At 38.1% G+C, this 20,110-nt stretch overlaps 1 protein-coding gene across 4 annotated transcripts; it reads left to right on the forward strand.

Annotated features, from left to right (window-relative positions):
- The first annotated feature begins 316 nt into the window (after positions 1–316).
- LOC136841746 (mitochondrial inner membrane protease subunit 1) lies at positions 317–15,278 on the forward strand. 4 transcript variants are annotated; one of them, XM_067108998.1, is made up of 4 exons: positions 317–417; positions 3,613–3,763; positions 4,031–4,228; positions 13,550–15,278. In XM_067108998.1, the coding sequence occupies exons 2-4, from the start codon at positions 3,650–3,652 to the stop codon at positions 13,721–13,723; spliced, it is 486 nt and encodes a 161-aa protein (XP_066965099.1). In that variant the 5' UTR covers positions 317–417; positions 3,613–3,649; the 3' UTR covers positions 13,724–15,278. The 4 variants fall into 4 exon arrangements, with proteins under 4 accessions (XP_066965099.1, XP_066965098.1, XP_066965100.1 ...); XM_067108997.1 differs by lacking the exon at positions 317–417 and adding an exon at positions 540–586; XM_067108999.1 differs by lacking the exon at positions 317–417 and adding an exon at positions 561–1,257.
- Positions 15,279–20,110: the final 4,832 nt, after the last annotated feature.

The raw sequence follows: 20,110 nt of genomic DNA on the forward strand, positions 1-20,110 counted from the left end.
ACCGAAGGGGAATTTTTAGTTGATAATAAGTCCACCGTCCCGTGGGGTCGAACCAGCGACGGACGAGGAATCAGGACTACAGTGACACACTAACCAGTTGCTTCTGAACATTGCATGATTTTAGCTGAAGAGAAAGCGTATGCTGAAATTGCTTAATTAATACTGCGAAACTTTATTTGCATAAAAAAGAGCTAGGAATGGAGAGTAATTAGGAAATCCAGGGCAAGAAAACAAATGGTACGCAAGAGGTATCAGTAGTGAGAGCCGTTACAGGAATTGAATTTCTGCTTACCTGAAAAAGATAGTTATGTAATATGTAAACAATCTCCCGTGTAAAGCCATCACTGATATTATTGTATACTAGACCTATCAATGGCCCATCGTAGCGGCGTTGCGTGAGGAATGTATAAGTATTAGGTTAATAAAACAACACTTTTATTTGTTTATAAAACATTTTATATTCTTATTTTTGTGTCCTTTAGGTTATTTCTTGTATTACTGAAAGACAAATTATTTCTGTAAACAGGTTCATGTTTGATGTTGTCTTTTGATTTGTTTGCATAGGTCGTTGGCAATTCTTCTTTGGGTAACAATGTTGTTAAGTTTTCTTTGTATTTATTTTCCTAATATAGATAGTTAACCTGTCCAAAGATTTGCGATGATTTATTAGTAACACTAAACTCTAGCGGCTGTTCTTCGTGGATACTGTGCACTCCCGTCAGGGTAATAGCTTGTAGGAGTGACTACCCAATGCTAGCTGGGGTTAAAACTGTGAAGAGAGTGGAATAGCTTATCCTAACCTGTGTGTGTTGAGCTTTAAAAGTATTTTCTAAAATCAGGAAACGGGTACTATGCAGAATAAGGAGACAGGGATATTCAGTGTTACTTAGGGGGTCCACCTCCCAGCCAGGCCTGGGTACTGCGCCCTAAGTTAGGTTTGGAAGGTGTGGGGCCTACCGTAGTAACTGGAAGGTAACAGTTGTAACATGGTATAGATTAGCTTATTTTACTTTAAATCACAACATGGATGGAAGAGGGTGGGTGGGGGCCACAAAATGAGTGAAATAAGCAACAAGGACATTAATTGCATTGATAAGCTAGTTCTCATTCATGGTGAGTTATTGTTTTCAGGCTACAGTAATATGCAGAAGGGGAAAGGACTGGTACCCTAAGTTAAGTTAGGTTAAGTGTGGTTGTTTAGGTCATTTTCCAACAAAATGAACGTCAGAAATGGTCGAAGCACACATTAAAACACAGGTAAATGGTATTTTTAAGTAAAAACTGGTAAAACTGAAGACTTCTACCACGCCCCTCTGGTTAGGTAATTATCAGTTTACGCGCAAAATGGGCGCCGTGTTTAGTACCCTGATCCATGGGGATGAATGTACAATATAAACAAAAGACTGTAAATATCAATAACACAAACAAAAGGCATAAACATAGCCTAAGCAGGCTTCAGTAGTATTCTTCAGTTTTGCTAAAAATGCAATAATGGTTTAAAATAAAATTTTACCATTAATGATAAAATTCTTTGGCTGAATAGACTATATTGAAAAGAGTGTGTACAATTCAGTACAGGTGAGGTAATTCAATAAATTCACAATCTTTTGTTAGGCTTAAGGAAACCCTTGAGGAACTAGTGAAGTCTAATCAAACTTCCCTAGGTTAACTTGAATAGTTAAGTTTATGCACTGCACATCCCCTTACAAGTAACCTTGTTTAAGTTAGTGTTTTACATGTAGCTTACAAAGTTTGGGTGTATGTGCCACAAGTTGTGACAACCTAGGCTATACCTCATCAGCTTTGGTGTGGTAGGCCTGCCCTATTAACCTGCCTTGCACCAGGTGGTGACTGGGCTGCAGAGTTGGATTGATCGGTGGTGACATGCACAAGCAAGCTTGTATTTACAGTAAATATAAGAGTAATAACAGGGAAACCAGCTGTAAGCCAGATTTATCTAATCACAGGTGCACAAATTGTCCAACTAAAATCTATAATTTTTCATGCATAAGTTTGACATTTTCAACTAATTTTGTCATAAAAAGCAATTATTGCTTTCTAAGGTTCTCATCATGGGTCTTCCTCAGCTCTGTTGATATTTGCATTAAAAAGCTTTATGGAGGTTCATTATTATTAGGTAGTCGTAATTATGTGGCTAATTTTAAAGTAACTATATAATCACCTATGCTGTATAATAGGGAGTAACTTAGTATTTTAAACTTGTGATCTGTCAGTGATATTTATATTTAAGTTGTGTCTCTCATGCAGGACAGTGTTGTCAAGAAATGTATAATATGAACATGAAATGCTGCAAGTTTGGGTTCGTGTAATCAGGATTAATTCATTGATACAATATCAATTTCAACTTGTAAGATTATGACGGATCAAGTATATGCATTTAATTTGCATTACATATATACATTCTGTATGCATAGATACATACTGTATATACATACTAATAGATAAGGATGTATAATACTTATACACATACACAACTCATACACATGCGCATTTCCATATTAACAAAAATATTCCATTACTAGAGGGAGGACAGACTTACAATGGTTACTTGCTGAAGAAACATAGCCATTGATTGGGAAAATAGATTTTGGAAAGGTCTGACCATAGAATGTTGAGATTCATGGCTGGGATATAGTAGGAAGATACTGCTAACAATAAGAAATTGTTGGAGCTGTAGTAGCATGAGGCTGGAAAAAAGACTGAGAGCTCAAAGATTGAGATGTTTAATATTAGAGTAAAAATTTAAGCTTTTTCACATGACTAATTATACTGTCCTTTTAAATGTATATAGGCTAGCTTATTTCTGAATTTAATATGTGTCCATTGAACCGTTTAGGATAGCCTAACCTACCGTAGTGATTTGTTAGAATTCTAGAAAATTAAGAAAACTTTAGACCTTTTTATTTTATGACTTGAATACATAGTCATTACTGTGTTCTACATTATGTTCAGTTTAAATCATCATGCTGTATGTGCAGTCTCTGACAATGATATGTTCCATGATAGTGTTGGCTCTACATAGTCTATTCTAGCCTACAATATAGATTCAAGAATTGACAGAATAAAGCATTAGGCCTTTAATTTTCTTTATTATTACTTTCTCCATAATGGTTACATATTTTATATAAAATGCTTAAGTTTGAACTCAGTACACAAGCTGTTAGTGCATTTAAGATGCACAATACAATATTCCCAAGAGTGGTATATCCTACTCGGTTACTTGTCAAATTTCTAGTGAATCTAACTAACATTTACAGGAGCTTCCTTTACTCAATATTACTGTTTCCTTATTATTTATAAGAATTTTAATTTTTAAAAATTTTTTTGTTGTAATAATTCTTTATAGTTTATATTAATTCATTATAATGACCTTTGCAAATCAGACTGAATTAACCTAGGTTGATCTCTAGGCTGAGGGTAAATTATCCAAAAAAACCAGTAATTCAGAACACTCTTGGTCCTCATTATTCTGGATAAGAGACTTTCTACATGAACTTACAAATATATGTTACTGAAGCTTGCGCACACACACATATACAGGTATATATATATATATATACTGTATAGTGATCTTATATTTTTGTGTTTCAGAACAAGAAGTGCTTATGAAGATGCAAAGTATAAAGTGATGCGTGGCAGAATTTATCATTTGCTTGGCCGCACCCTCGGAGTAGCAGGCTATATGGTGCAGTATGGCTGCATAGCTCACTGTACCCTGGAATTTGTTGGAGATTTTGTTGTGGTAAGGGAAAACACTGTACAGGATCTTAGTGGTATGGTTTATTTTAGTCTTTTAAGATGAGGGAAATCTATAGGTAGTAAAATAACTTCAACTTGAGTTAAATTAATATACATTTTTTTTTATTGTACCCTGTATCTGTTCTTTCTCTATTATATTTTTTTAAAGTAAGCTAGGTAACCATTGTAAAGAGTTACAGTACATTAGAATTTGTGACCTGTAATCATTAGCCCAAAATTAATTACTGTATTTGTTTCCATCATTTCAAAGTGTAAAGGTCCTTCAATGGAGCCAACAATTTACTCAGAGGATGTGATACTAACAGAACATATTAGTCCCCGTTTTAATCGCATCAGCCGAGGAGATGTGATCATTGCCCGATCCCCTATGAATCCTCATCACCATATATGTAAAAGAGTGACAGGACTTGGAGGAGACAAGGTCAAGAATGGATTTCGTACACAGATTGTGAGTTACTTTCAACGTTATTCATTCATAAGTGAGCTTGGTAATGTTTGTGATAGGTTTTGAAATAGATTCACTTAAGTGCTGGTACTTTTCCATTAAGGTATGATGTTTTTACAAACCTCTTGTTTTTATAGTGGTAAACAAATTTACCCAACTTGCCTAGTCTTGTGTCTGGATAGTAAACACCGATGTAGTAGCTTCATTGGTTTCTGTTTGTGGACCTAGATTCTGGCTGATGAAGATAATTCAAGGTTCAGAGGATACATGAATCAAAGTAGTAGTAGATGATAGAAGACTTAGGGGCACATTATAAATAGAAGTTCAAAGATTGATAAAGACAGGATTGATATGAGGGATCTATAATCAAGGATAGTTGACCTAGGACAACAGGTGAATGCAAGTCAGTATTCACAGCACCTGATCCTCTTACACCCTTATTAATCTTCAATAAATATATGTCATTTGTAAATCTGTGGTTTGTATGAAGCTGTACAATAATTTAGAATGATTTCTTTCCTGCATAGCATGCAAACCACAGTTTTATTAAGGATTGTTTCAATCTCTTATATTGATGTAGTTAGAATTGAAGTTTTTATGTAATATCTGGTATGAATATGCTCTTTAATATCTTACAGTATACACAAAAACACACCATTATGCTTAACTGTAATTCTCCCTCTTCTGGCATCAATATTAATTAGTATTAACAATGAACCATACAAAACTGCATTTGGTATTCTAATAAATACAGAAATTGAGTAGGAAAGATGCTTTGTGTGTATATATTTTTCTCTCATGGTTAAGCTGGTTTTATAATGAATGTTAATAATCTTACATACTACCCAGGTATTGTTGTACTGAACCATGCCTTATTACTATGTAACCTCATTATACTTCAGGCCATTTTATTAACTTGGGTATTATGAGACAACTGAAAGAATATTTAGAGTATCATTGCTGATAGTTTTGGTGCTGTGCTGTGCTGTTTAGTGTGTGTGATGACTGTACTGTTGACACCTCATAACTCTTATTGTGATATGAGCATCAAAGAGTAGGTATATAAATAAAATTTATATACTGTATTTACTACTGTAATGTGTGTTTTGTAACTGAAGCCAGCTATATAAATTAAAAGTAAATGAGCAGAATATGGAAGTAGATGTGCAGCAGTGAAATTTCAATTAGGTCTTCCCAAAGCTCAAGAATTTTAATGAAGTGTTATACAGTATTGGTTGGCAGTAAAAACATATACATAAAATAATACTGTTATCGAAGCATTTACTGTATATAACATAGTTTCACACAGAAAGTGTAATTTTTACTTGTTTAAATTTATGTTCAGCAAAGATGTTGACTAGCATAAGGTTAATAAAGTAGAGAGCGATTGCTGTACTCTTGTTATAAAGATTATTCCATTGCTAGAGAGAATAGAAGTATGAGATGCTTGTGTGGGGTCTGGGCATTGTACACAGTAGAAAGCAACCTTCATTTTCTTACGAAGAAACTGAAGGTTATTCTTAATATGTGTGACTACAAAATATTTAGGTTTATAGCTAGAGTTACGGGGGAGATTATATCTCCAATGAGGAAGCAGCAGAGAGATAAGGTATTGTAAGGCTGGAAAATTGAATGAAATTGTTTGGTCACATATTAAGAAGGAGAGAAGAGTAGTTAGTCAATGAAGTGGTTAGTATGGAAGTGGCAGGATGCTGACTAGGGAAGAAGGTCAAAATGATCATGAAAAAAGTGTCAGATAAGGACCTTACCTAGATGGGAATTCAGGCAATGAGTGCACAAGATAGAAAAAGAATGGAGATACTTCATCAGATGCGTAGTCCCGTAAAGGGAATATGGTATTGTGATAATGAAATGACATTCAAAAGATTTTATATTTTCCAAAACCATAAGCTCTCATCATACTCATGGGCTCTCTTGATGGAGTAATTTTTTATTTAGTGCCTCTGAGTTGAGTTATAGAAATTTTGAGGTGATGGGATGTACATGTATCACAGGTACTTCAAGTATCAGATTACACTATTATGACATTAGAGTTTTCATAAGCAGCTGCATTTATGAAAATATCCAGAGTAGTAAAAACACCTGCAATTCAGTTTTACAGTACTTCCTTACAATCACTTTTTATATATGTGCCACTTTGGAATGATGAGATGCTAGTGGGACAGGGAAATCAGTGCTGTTATCTGGCATAAGTCCAAAGAAAAACAGTAGGGGAAGAAGAAAGTAGCTGAGCTCTGAAGGAAGTAATAGGCCTTTCCCTTGAAGAAAGGAAACCATACAAGTTGTGCAATGGAGGCAACAATGTGTGACAAGGTCACCTCAGTAAGGTTAAAATTTGTAAAGGTGTTCTCTGTAACAAATCATGAGTCAGATGTGGCATGCTGCTTTCCTGTGACTGCACATGACAACCTGGTTGAGAAAACAGATGATAAAGACCACATGAAGAGTTTTTTTTTATTATCTACATGAAAAGGAAAGCTACATTTGTATTTCAATATTTCAGTTTATGCTACCATTAAAATAGCAAAGCATAAAGCTGCTCAGGCTTCAGTATCCCTTGTTTATCAGTCTTGTCAATACCGTATACATTTTTACCACATATTACATAAGAGTTTAAATTTGCACCATTCCATGAACCATACTGTTCAAATGTTCCAGAAGTGATTTTACAGTAACAACCATTTTTTATATAAGCAACTTACCAAATAATTACATTGCTATTAGTTCCTACTTTTGCGGCAGTTTAAGTTTTTTGAATTTCGCGGTAGCACTCCATTGGTTTGGTGTAGGTAACTGACCCGTGCCCACTTTCAGGGAAGAATAGGTACAACCCAGCTCAGGAGCTCAATTCGTTCCTGCCACTCAGTGACTGAACATTGGTTGTTGGGTAGCTTTTGTTTTGGTTTGATTTCACTGGTTGGTTGCAGACGTTCACCAACTAATGGTGAAATACTCTATTTTGGTAGCGCTAATCTTTTTAGCTTAGCTAGTTTCCCGAATTGTGACTAACTATGTCAGACTCCCATTCACGTAGAATTCAGTGTTGCGGCAAGGGCTGCAAGACCAGACTGACATCTTTCAAATATGACATTCATACAATTTGTAGTTCTTGTAGAGGACAAACTTGTTCTCCTGACCGTAATTGTGATGAGTGTAAGGATTGGGATCAGGGGACATGGAAAATTTTGAACGCTCATTTAGTGAGACTGCAAAGAGACAGCGAGAGAGAAAGGCGGGTGCTAAAGCCCAGGCTAGGTTATCTCATTCTCCTAAAGTACCTGTCCTTTCGACACCTATGACTGCCTTTTCCCCTATTCCAAGTCCTATTCCTCTTCCATTAACTCGGTTACCTGGCTCCCAACCTTCCGAGCCCAGTGCCTTAGCCAGCCTAGAAGCCAGGGTAGATAAGAAGTGTGACATCTTAGTGGATACCGTAACCCAGCTTAGGGCTTCAGTTAAGATCCTGATGGATCAAATGAGTGCACATAATGTTGGTGCAAGTGTTGTGTCAGTGGAGGAGGTAGCTACTCGTCCCATCGACGCTCCTAGACAAAGGTCCAAACTTCCCTAACCCTGGGAGGAGGCAAACTGGATATCCAAGGGAGGTTGGTGGGGTTTACCCACGGGTAGTTGCCCCCTTAACCGAGCCTGTTGTGCGTTCCCAGGACTCAGTGGACAGCCACTGGAAAGGCTTCCAGGTGAATGTACATGCCTTGTCGTCGAGTGGCTCCGATTCCGACTCGGGCAGGAGGCAGGACTGGCGCTCTCCCGAGTCTTCCAGGCCAACGAAAAGGCTTGCAGCCCCTGAGCACGCTGTTCCACTTCCTTTCAAGTGTTCCAGAGGTCTGGATCATAGTCCAGAAGCATTGTGCATTTTCTGGGACCAGAAAAGTGCCCTGATGTCTCCTGAATGTTTTGTCCCCAAGTGCTCATTTAAGAAGAGTTTCGAGTGGCCAGTAGCTGCCGAGCGCCCAGTGGGAGTACTTGCAGTGGCAGCTAAGAGAAGAGAGTGTAGTGTTCAAGTGCCCGGTTGGCATCAGGCATCCAGCTGGCATCAGACGACCAGTAGGAGAGACACCAGTGCAATTTCAGCATTCAGTGGAAGTCAAACGCCCAGTGAGTTCCATATGTGTAGTGGATTCTGAGCACCCAGGAGGAGCTGAGCACTCCAAACTTCCTCTTGGCACCCAACGTCCAGTGTCAGAACGTTCTGCTAAACATTCACTTTCTAAGAAGCAACCGGTGTTAGATCAGCCTTTAGCCGAGTGTTCACCTGTGTCTGAATGTTCTTTGGTCTCGGTGGCTTAACCTGTGACTTCTTGCCCACCTGTGTCAACGCATTCACCTGCTCTTTTTGTGCCCTTTCTGCCAAGCGTTCAGCGGCACGTGCGGCTCGCCATGAGCATCCCTTGTAGTTGGATTTGTCGACTGTCAGTGTTCCTGAGGTGCAAGATTCTTCTTTGGACCTGATCCAACGTCGCCCAGACAATATTTTGGACCTTTTAAAGAAGCCTTCGTCTGCAGTTCAGGAGCAACCGGACTTAGCCCCTTCTTCAATTTCATCTTCAGAAGAAGACTTAGAGAAGGAGCAACCCACGTTGGCATATGCTTCTTTGTTGAAGTACTTTTGATTTTGTTATCCGATGTTCTTCTCTCTTTCGTCTCTGTTGTCTCAAGGCTTTGCTTTTATGATGAGGCAACCTGCAGGCTCCTCTAATCTGCCAAAGATGGTGCTCTCCTGTTCTTTGAAGAAAGCTTTATCCCATATCGAAGGTTGGTTGTCCGACAAGAGGGATCTCAGGAAGACTACCTTTCGTGCCCCTCCACCTCATATGACGAAAAGGAGGTATCTCTCTATGCCACAGGGGAAGCTCCTTTTTGGGAGTGTCTGCCTCTTCCCAGGGGGGATTTCTGCGGGTTGATCGACTTGACACGAAGATCGGCGTTTGCCTTTTCCAAGATCTTTTTGTCTTCAGAGGTGGACCATTTGATAAAGGACTTGTTTAAAGTCTTTGAGATATTCAGCTTCTTGGATTGGACTGTGGGGGCTTTGGTGAAGAAGATCGAAGACTGCTCCACCCTCCAAAATAATTTTGCAACAGACTGGTTAGGAGTGTTGTCTTGCACGGACAAAGCAATTCATGGTGGCTTGCAAGAACTGGCAGCACTGTTTTCCTTAGGAATCCTTAAGAAGGGGGAGCTGTGGTGCTCTTTTACCATGAAAGGAGTCACTCCCTCCCAGAAGTCATCTCTTCTCTGCTCCCATGGATCATGGTAGTCTGTTCTCTAGTGCTACCTTAGAGCGTGTAGCTTCTGAGTTGCAGAAGAAGACAACACAAGACTTACTTGTGCAGTCTACCAAACAACCTGAGCAACCGAGTCGTACGCCTGCGGCCTCCTTTAGTACCAGTGTGGCCTCACCGTTACAGCAGCAGCCCTTTCAAGGTGGCAGAGCCAGATATCAGTCCCAACCACGCACCAAGCTCCTGTCAGTGCGCCCAATTAAGAAATCCTTACCAGACCCTCCTCTAGCAAGTGAGGATCCAGTCCTCCGTGTTCCAGTGGGAGCCAGACTTCTTCATTTTTGGAGGAAATGGGAGGTGAGAAGGCAGAGCTATGGGTAATAGAAGTCCTCAGAGAGGGGTATTCCATCCCGTTCAGCACAGAACCCCCTCTTGTGTCAGCACCCATTACCTTGACAGCCTACTCAGTAGGCTCACAGAGGTTTTCGGCCCTGTCAGAGGAGGTGACTTCTCTGCTCAGGGAAGGGGCTGTAGAGGCTGTGAAAGAGGTAAACTTGGGGGGGTTTTACAACCGTCTTTTTGTTGTACCCAAGTCATCGGGGGGTTGGAGACCTGTCCTCAACATGAGCATCCTGAATTTCTTCGTGAAAACAACAAAATTCAGGATGGAAACGAATCAATTAGTACTGTCCTCCATCCATCGAGGAGATTGGATGGTGACAGTAGACATGAAGGACGCATACTTTCGTATTCCAGTTCATCCAGAATCCAGGAAGTACTTAATGTTCGTATTCCAGGACAGGGTCTTTCAATTTCGGGCTCTGTGCATCGGCCTCCCCACAGCCCCACAGGTCTTCACCAGGGTTCTCGCCCCTTTAGCGAAGTGGCTACATCTGATGGGCATCAATGTATGCCTTTATCTCGGTGATTGGCTCCTACATTCTCTTTCAAGAGTTCGCTGCATGGAGGACTTGCAGAAGACACTCCTCCTCGCCCAGGATTTGGGCTTCTTAATCAACTTTCCCAAGTCCCAATTAGTCCCGACTCGGTCAATTCTATATTTAGGAATGATGATCAATTCTCAGAATTTTCGGGCTTTTCCGTCACAGAGAAGAATTCAATCCTACCTGCAGACTGTTCAGAAATTCCTCTCTCTCCCTTCCTGCTCAGCCAACAAGTGGATGAGCCTCCCAGGCACCCTCTCATCCATAGAGAGGTTTGTGCCTTTAGGGAGACATCACACAAGACCCTTACAGTTCTTCCTAAAGGCCAGTTGGCGCAGGAAGACCCTCCTGAACTCATTTGTCTTCCCCATCACTCTGGAAATCAAGGAGGACCTTCAGTGGTAGCTCGTAGAAGGGAGATTCTCAGTCGGGAAATCATTACATCTGTTGAACCCAAGCCTAACCTTATTCTCAGTCGCTTCAGATCTGGGTTGGTGGGCTCATCTGCAGGATTTAGAAGTTGCAAGGATATGGTCACAAGAGGAAAGGAAGTTCCACATCAGTTTGAGGGAGCTGCACTTGGCCTTCCAACATTTTGCTTCAGTAACGTGCTACAAGACGGTCACAGTACACTCAGACAACATGACAGCGTTGGCCTACATCAAGAATCAGGGAGGCATGTACTCTCCCTCTCTTTGCCAAGCAGCCAAAGATCTCCTTATTTGGGCCCAGGACAACTGCACCCGGATCGTCACCTGCTTTATTCAGGGCAAATTGAACTTCCTTGCAGACAAGTTAAGTTGTTGCAGACAGGTTCTACCGACGGAATGGGCACTAAATCCGCAGGTGTGCACCAACCTGTGGAAACGATGGGGGAAGCAACCAATAGACCTGTTTGCGACGTCGAAGAATCACTGTCTTTCCTTTTATTGCTCTTCAGTCCCAGACCCTCTGGTATAAGCAATGGATGCAATGCTCCAGGACTGGTCCAACCTGGACATGTGTGCCTTCCCTCCATTCAGCATGGCAAGGGAAGTCATCAACAAGTTTCATTCCCACAATAACTCTTCAGTGGCCCTCGTGGCCCCATTTTAGCCACAGAGGGAGTGGTTCCTGGACCTTCTCAGACTGTTGGTGGACTTCCCAAGACTCCTACCACAGCATCAAAGTCTACTCAAGCAACCCCGTTTCCATCACTTTCATCAGGAAGCTTGTCAGAGCAAAAGGTTTTTCAAAAGCAACTGCAAAGGCTATTGCCAACTGTAAGTGGCAATCCTCCTCCAATGTCTTCCAGGCAGTGGTCAGTCTTCTGCAGTTGGTGTCGAAGACACGGCATCTCGTCTTCCGAAACCACTTTAGCAAAGATAGTGGACTTTTTGCTCTTCCTGAAGTCTCCCTGAGGCCTAGTGACTTCGACTATCAAGGGTTATAGACCCATGCTTAATTTGGTGTTTAGGCATAGAGGCCTGAATCTTGCTGCAAGTCATGATATTATTGACTTAATTAAATCTTTTGATACTTCGAAACAAGACAAACTGACTTCTGTATCGTGGAACTTAGATGTCATACTTCATTGGCTCTCAGGTCCTTCCTTTGAGCCCCTTCACGGCTCATCTCTGAGGGACTTAACAAGGAAAACCCTCTTTTTAGTTGCTTTGGCCACAGTGAAAAGAATTAGCGAATTGCAGGCTTTGGACAAGCAAGTTGGCTTTCCACAAGGGGATGCGGTCTGCATGTTCACTCTTGGGTTCTTAGCCAAGAATGAAACCCCATCCAATCCCTGGCTCTGTTCTGGGCCGTTCATTCTCTGTCAAGAACCTGACAAGCACCCTTGGTCCAACAGACCTATGTCCAAGAACACATTGTCCTTCTTTCTAAGAGGAGTAATCTCTTAATCCCACAGTGATATTCAGGAAGAGACATTACCCTTATTGAAAGTTAAAGCCCACGAAATTAGAGCAGTCACCACTTCACTGGCATTTAAACGCAATCTGTCGCTCTCCACAGTACTTCAATCTACGTATTGGAAGTGTATGTCTGTTTTTGCCTCTCATTACTTATGTGATGTGGAGACTACTTATGAAAACTGCAGTACGTAAGGTCCGTTTTCCATGGCTGGCATGGTACTGGGGAGAGGAAGGATAGGAATATATCTTCTATTTCTCTATCTCCTCGTTTGATTCAGGTGATCGAGTTATGGGAAGCGTTGGGTATTGTGTACCTGGAGTACCCATCAGTCACTGATTGTAATGGTTAGGTTTTGGTTTTATGTGATGTGTAGGTAACAAAGTTATCTGGTTGATAATCTTGTACTGCAGCCAGGGCAAGGACTTTTCTTTATTTATGATGTATTGGCAACCGTCAGAACACTCCTTGGTTGCAAGGCACCCACTAAAGTAGAGGCAACCCTTAGCTTTACTGCTGCGCCACTACAGGTTAAAGATGAACGCCGACCAGAGGCAGTATCCTTCTGCTGTAGCTCTCTCACCAGGTAAGGTTACAACAAGCATTTACCAATGCTGGCTATCTATCTGTTTCAAATTCATCTCCATTACTGAGTGTTTTTGAGTAGCTTGTGTCCATGTATCCCACCTCCTGTCTTTTTGGGATTCAGCAATGTAATTACTTGGTAAGTTACTTATATAAAAATGACAGTTTTACAGTAAAATAAGATTTTATATATACTTACCAAGTAATTACATGATCAGAGCCCCCCCACCTCCCTTCTCATGGACATAGAGCTTGAACAAATTGAACTCTTGAGCCGGGATGTACCTATTCTTCCCCAAAAATGGCTGGGGTCAGTTTCCTACACCAAAACAATGGAGCGCTACCATGAAATTTTAAAAACTTAAGCTGCCACAAAAGTAGGAACTAATAGCAATGTAATTACTTGGTAAATATATATAGAATCTTATTTTATTATAAAAATGTCATTTTTTTTTTACTGTTTACAATCAAAGGTCTTGAGCAAGTTCGTAGGTCTTGAACAAGTTCGTAGGTCTTGAACAAACTTTGAGTGAGAGAAAGAGAGTGAAAAAAAATATTGTCATGCAATATGATCTGTTTTTTGTCAAAATGTTAGTCATAAAGTTAACGCTTATCCTGTTTTCTAGGTTCCAAGAGGACATGTTTGGCTTGAAGGAGATAACAAAATGAACTCGACCGATTCAAGAACATTTGGTTCGGTTCCTGCTGGCCTTATTCGTGGCCGTGCTGTTTGTAGGGTTTGGCCCATCTCTGACCTAGGAAGATTGGATTCTCTTCAAGAATGGCAGATTGATAGGTGATTTGTTATATTAAGTGATAATTGATTTTTATAGACAGTCATAAAGTACAATGTGCAGAAACATTTGGTTTTCTTGTCATAATATTTATAAAGTTAGATACATTCAGGTACAGGTAGTTTTATTATAGATAGCAAATCAATTACCATATTTTTATGTGTCAAAGATGCATCCTCCTTTTGAGTAGATAAATTATAAAAGAAATACAGTACAATTTTCTACTAAAAAATAACAGAAACAGCATTAATCAAGAAACCAGTGATTTAGGAGTTCCTTTTATCAGATGCCATTATGTGGTGTTAAAAATTGTGATTTAGAAAACTATACCAGGCTATACAAGGCTGGATGTAACACTGACTATGACCAAATCAAACATAGCAGCTCCCTAGGGTAGGTAGCTTGTTGTGGCATACCTTCAGCCTTGAAGACAGATGGTAAGTTTTGAAAGCATTTTTTTTAATATAAATTGCATCTTCGATGCCAGAAATATGGTACAGTAATGAGTTCCTCAAAAAATTTGTTTGACCCATTATATTAATTATGCAGACCACCTCAAAAAAGAACTGTTATGTAAATAAATAAATGTTTTCTTTTGTATTTATGTAAATACTATTTTATTATGTGAAACACTGTATTCGTTTGTGTACAGTAGTGGTAATTTTGTATAAAAAAAAATAAATGTTGATTATTCTCAGTGAAAATTGTAGGAAGCAGTTTGCAAGTTTCTTTTGAGAGACTTAATTGCTTGTCATAATTATATTAAGTGAAGAGTGTGTATAAAGTAGTAGCATAGTTCTTGCCAGTGAATTTCTAGGTTTTTAGTACAGTGATACATACAGTTTTTTGAAGACTTATTTACAAGTAAGTAAAGCGGGTTTGATGGAGTGTTCTTGCTGTTTGGTTGAAGATACAGTTCTGATAGTTACAGTGTGAATTAGGGATATTTTTTAGTTATTAGAAACACTGAATTGAATGTACTATATTTTATTTAATTGATGAGGATGATGAGTATTGAATCATAATATTGGCAGCTTTTTTTATGGTAGTCAAACATTAACTAATAAGTTTGTAAGCCTTTGAATAACCTTTAAAACTCCCAAGCAATGTTTCATAAAAGTACAGCATTTACAGGATACTCTAAGAAAAGTAAAGAAATAGAATGGAAATAGAAATGATGGTGAATTTCTGTTTTGTTATAAAACATGTATTTTTTCAATTCTAAGTCATTTTGCAGAGTGGTAGGTCATACAAAGACAATGAGAGTCTGTTTTAGTGAAAGGAAAGCTATTTGATTTTAGCTAGAAAAGTTACCAATTGCAGTGAAAGGATGACTTGATGGTGAACTGAATTACAATAATCAGAAAATTTTGGAGGATATTATAAATTAGCTTGTGTTTTGATATAATTTTTATCACTCGTTGTCTTGGCTAAAATTTTAGTTTTCTTCGTGCTATACCAGAATTTTTTAAAGTTATTTGTCATAAAAGAAAGATCACAACAGAACTTCACATTTCTGGTTATAGTGTTCAGAGGTTTGAAATAAAGTTAATTCGATGAATTTCTCAGGACTTTATTTATCACCATGTAGATATAATTTACAGTTGATGTGGTGGTCAGATTGTGCAGTATTGTCATTATTTGCAGTGTGGTGAAGGTGAGCTTATCAAAGGCGTTGAACCTCTGCCTAGTCTTGTTCCTCATGGAGTTGTACCATCTTTGTCTTCTTCCCTCATTTTTGTATGTTTGTATGTCTGTGAATTTTGTAATAAATTGTTTCACTGTTTCTCTCCTGCTTGTCTGTATGATTCGGTTTTATATTTTTCTGTTCTTTCTTATATGTTTTGTTCTTTACATAGGATATGGTGGTGAGTGATTATTTTTATCTCTTTGATCAAAAACTTATTGTTAATGAAAAGTAATTCTGGTATAATTACTTCACTGTGTATAACTAATAATCACAGTGAAGAATTACAAGTAATTTACCTCTTTCAACCGGCACAGTAACATATTTAGTGTTATTATGAACTAGTCAGACTTTTCATGGTTGCATCTGAGACTAAACTGTATACCTGGCATCCATAGTCTAGAACAGACATGACATGATGTTCGCAGTAATGTCAAGCAATTTACAAAAAAAAAGCACACCTCATGATCACAACATGTACATGTAAAATTGAGCTACTCTTAGGTAGCTCTGTAACTACGATAAATGACCTTTACATCTAATAAGCACTTCCATTTGATAAAAATAGCATTAATTTTATTTAATTATTATAATTTTGATGTCATGTTTATCTAGAATATGCAGTACAGTTATTATTTATGAGAGTGGATTTATTTTTTGTCTTGGACTCCTTGGTTAATTGCAAGTTAATGATTTACTGCTGTTTTTATCAAATGGAAGTGCTTATTAGATGTAAAGGTCATTTATCATAGTTACAGAGCTACCTAAGAGTAGCTCAATTTTACATGTACTTGTTGTGATCATGAGGTGTACTTTTTTTTGTAAATTGCTTGACATTACTGCACACAGCATGTCATGACTAGTCTAGACTATAGATGCCAGATATACAGTTTAGCCTCAGATGTAAACATGAAAAGTCTGACAAGCTCATAATAACACTAAATACTGTGCCAGTCGAAAGTGGTAAATTACTTGTAATTCTTCATTGTGCTTTTTAGTTATACAATACATAGTGAAGTAATTATACCAGAATATGATTCACTAACAATAAGGTTTTGATCAAAGAGATAAAAACAACCACTCACCACCATATCCTATGTAGAGCCACTAGACTGTTTGGGTCAATAACTATGAAAGTGTCTCCAATGAAAGAACTGTACAGTAGTGCCTCTTCCTTGGATTATGCATGAGGTCAAATTTAACATAATTAAAGTAGCTGTGTAAAACTATACATATACTCCAGAATATCATAAACAACATCTGATATAACATAAAAGGCGCACAAATCTTATGCAAGATTTGCATCCACATCACACAACAAAACACCAATTTTCCCTGCTTAGCAATGCTTTTGCTTTCTCAACAGAATTATGTACAACATGATAAGCCATTGAAATGATAAAAAATATACCATTACCAATATTTGTAATTTTCAGCCATTTTAGAAGTGCTACAGAAACCCTTCAAAAGTATCAGCAAGATATTCCTTTGCATAACAAATAAAATTTTCACTTCACTTGGCATTAAAGTAAAGGAAAATGCAAATACTGTAATGCAGCCAAAGCTGCTACTACCATGACAAGAATGTGTACAAGTCACTATTAGTTGTTATATAATATCCATAAAAGATGTTATAATCAATAAAAAGCAGAATATCTGGAATTTGAAACATGACCATAACTAACTGAAATAGCTCAAATCCAGTATAGGAAAATGGAATTCATCATACCACAAGGAACATTAGGTACAAGTAGCATTAGCTCTTTTCAGAATTGCTCACTCTATGGGTACTTGTTGAATAGCCCTTATGAACTAATCCTTACATGTAGAGTAACACCAACATATTTTATATGCGACTGTCCAAAATGCAATCGAAAACCAGTGTCAGGTTTTAAGAAATAAAACAAAAATTTGCAAGTAGCCGTCTTTTCCATTAACCCAGTTATTTGATTTATTAAAAAGCTGTAATTTAATAAATCAAATCTAATCCCTGTTATAAACTAGGACAAATCATTCTGGCCATCCATGTAAGTTAGGTAAATTAGCACAGTGGTCTGGCTGAACTACTTGATCATAATTTTAAAAATTGCAATAGTTTGGTTCACTTCTGTAAACAATAATTAAGTTCTCTCCTCTCAAGTTCCATTCCATTTTTTAAAAGATTACTCTTGGCGTCTACTCATAAGTGCTTACATTTATCAGTTAACTCCTTTCCTGCCAATAAGCTATTTTCCGTAGGGGGTTAGATTCACAAACAACATGAATGAGACAGCAGTTGTAACAATGTTTTTTCCAACTGCTAAATCGAGGATGAAACTTATATTCTGACACTTCAGCAACATTGTCATTCCAGCATTTGAAGACCTTTCTGTCCATGTTCCTCTCGAACTACTGTCCCTTAAAACAATGACCCATCTTTTCACCAAAAGTTTACTTTTATCCAAGTATTCATCCAAGAATGACAAGTGGTTTTCCCTCCCAAGGGTAGGAAGGTGTTAATAAGTATAAACTTAGCAATCTCATTCTAAAGTTCATTACATAGCAGTACTTCAAAACTAGTAACAAACTAGAGAGTCTGCGTTGAGCAGCAGTCGGTCACAATGAGGCTTGTTTAACCAACTGATCAAGTGAAAAATAATGAGGTACTTCTAGCTATTACTGTTATATTCTTCAACTTTTTCTGCACTATACGAATGGCTTAACATTTATTTATTATCTTACAAGTTCTAGATAAAAGTGCGTTATAATTCCTTTGAAACTTAATATTTCATGCTATTAGGCACCTTTTATAACACTTTTCCAAGGTTCTCGGTATTGCCGTACACTGAGGAAGTCTAATTTTATTTTCCTCTCTCTCTCTCTCTCTCTCTCTCTCTGTCTCATCTACTCGTGTATGCAGATTACCCTGCACAACCTTCCTGCCACTCTCTCATCCCATAATCAGTTGGACAAAAGTTGTAACCCTACCAAAATAAATTCCCACTAATCTTTACTGTCCCACTTATGTCCTTATACCTGTCTCAAGCATTTGTCATGGTACTTGTATACCTTAGCATCAAAGCTCACACTCTCACATAGAGTGGGAGTTTCTCATGCATTTTCATGTATTTACTAATAATTTTTTTTTTTCTTGACCACCAGACAAAACTTTTTAATGACAGGCAATAAGGCTACAAAACCACTGTGCGCAATAACCTAAAAACCACATTAGCTGTAAACTTGAGATTGATTGGTAAATGACATATTCTATGCAATGAAATTTTATTTTGTTACTAGCTGCTAGACAATATGCATGCGCTGTTCATGTATCTCAACACTGAGCACTTCTAAAGGGTTTTATGGAAGATATGCACCATGTGCTTGTTAACCTGTTTGGAAAGTGAAATGGTTGCAATAAGAGGCATTTTCAGATGCAATTTGTGTAGATGAACTGATATCCCTTAATATGCCTGCTTATAATTTTGCATGAAATTTAGACCTTATTTTTGTACACTCCAAAATGAAATAAACATTTTTAATTGGTATTCACTCTCCCCTTGAGACGGGCTTTTTTTATTATGCCCCACACAGCCGCCCCTTGAGGTAAGCGATGGGTATATAACATTTAGTAACTTGCTGTCTTTGCTTTCTTTCCTACCACCTGCAGCTGCAACCCAAAGCCCTAGAACCGAAACATTTGTCACAGTTTATCAGTCTTCGTATCACAGTAATGATCACTTGTTGTAAATGTGTTCATTACATCGGACATCCTATTTTTATTTGCAACATCTATGAAACCTTCACCTGTCAGATGACAGAGTGTTATCAGTACATTACTTCCTCCCTATTTGATGGGGAATGTATTGAATGAACTGACAGTGATAAAACCAAGCTAGTGTCCAAGTTTTAATAGTTGATATAAAACATTTGCCCTAAATTCTCCAAGTATATGGTCTTATTTTATTCCACGATCTTTACTTCAATATCTGATGCCCTGCTGAAGGCATTTGGTATAAATGACGTAACTGCAGTATTCAATATTTTAATACGGAGGATATGCCGACCTGTTTTTACTGGCAGATTCATAGTCATATCAAGAAGGAATGTAAGTTCAAAATTGATGACAGGATTTGTGGTAACTGTGCTCAGAACCAGGTAACGGTCAAATGCACTTCAGATTTTGTCCAATGTATCAATTGTACAAGACAGGGAAGGCAAGAAACTAAACATAGATGCAAATGTTAATGCATTTAATTGTATCAGTCGGAAATAGAACACTGGAAATTAAGATAACTGAGACGCTCTTTGAAGATAATTGTCTTATACAGTAGTTATTGTGGCCTTGAAGTCAGAAAAAAATGCTCTTATTGCCGAATGATGCTATATTAAGGATTTGACAAGGTATATGAAATATAGTGTTCTGAAAAACGCCTGTTGCTAAGAAAGGACCGAGTGACGAAACATACACAGTACTGATGAAACAATAATAATTTTCTTTTTCTCACACTCGAAATTCTTCCGCTTCTTTTAAATCGTTTTCCAGTTTCCTATGACTCACCATTGCGGCAATTGTCGCTTCTAGTCTCTCTGTTACTAATTGCTAAATTCTTTTTCTATTTTACAGAATTATTTCCATTTACGGGTTGATCTAGGAGCAAGATCTCACCACACCATAGCACAGAATTTTCACTTAATAATAATATAATAATAAAAATATCTGGTTAAAA

Source organism: Macrobrachium rosenbergii, chromosome 9, assembly GCF_040412425.1.
Source record: "Macrobrachium rosenbergii isolate ZJJX-2024 chromosome 9, ASM4041242v1, whole genome shotgun sequence".
Lineage (NCBI taxonomy): Eukaryota > Metazoa > Arthropoda > Malacostraca > Decapoda > Palaemonidae > Macrobrachium > Macrobrachium rosenbergii.

Excerpts from the sequence above, each read along its gene's own strand:
- LOC136841746 (XM_067108998.1), top strand. The coding sequence starts at position 3,650 with ATGCGTGGCAGAATTTATCATTTGCTTGGCCGCACCCTCGGAGTAGCA. Across the intron at positions 3,764-4,030 it reads TTGTTGGAGATTTTGTTGTG|TGTAAAGGTCCTTCAATGGA; the intron begins GTAAGGGAAAAC and ends ATCATTTCAAAG. Across the intron at positions 4,229-13,549 it reads ATGGATTTCGTACACAGATT|GTTCCAAGAGGACATGTTTG; the intron begins GTGAGTTACTTT and ends CCTGTTTTCTAG.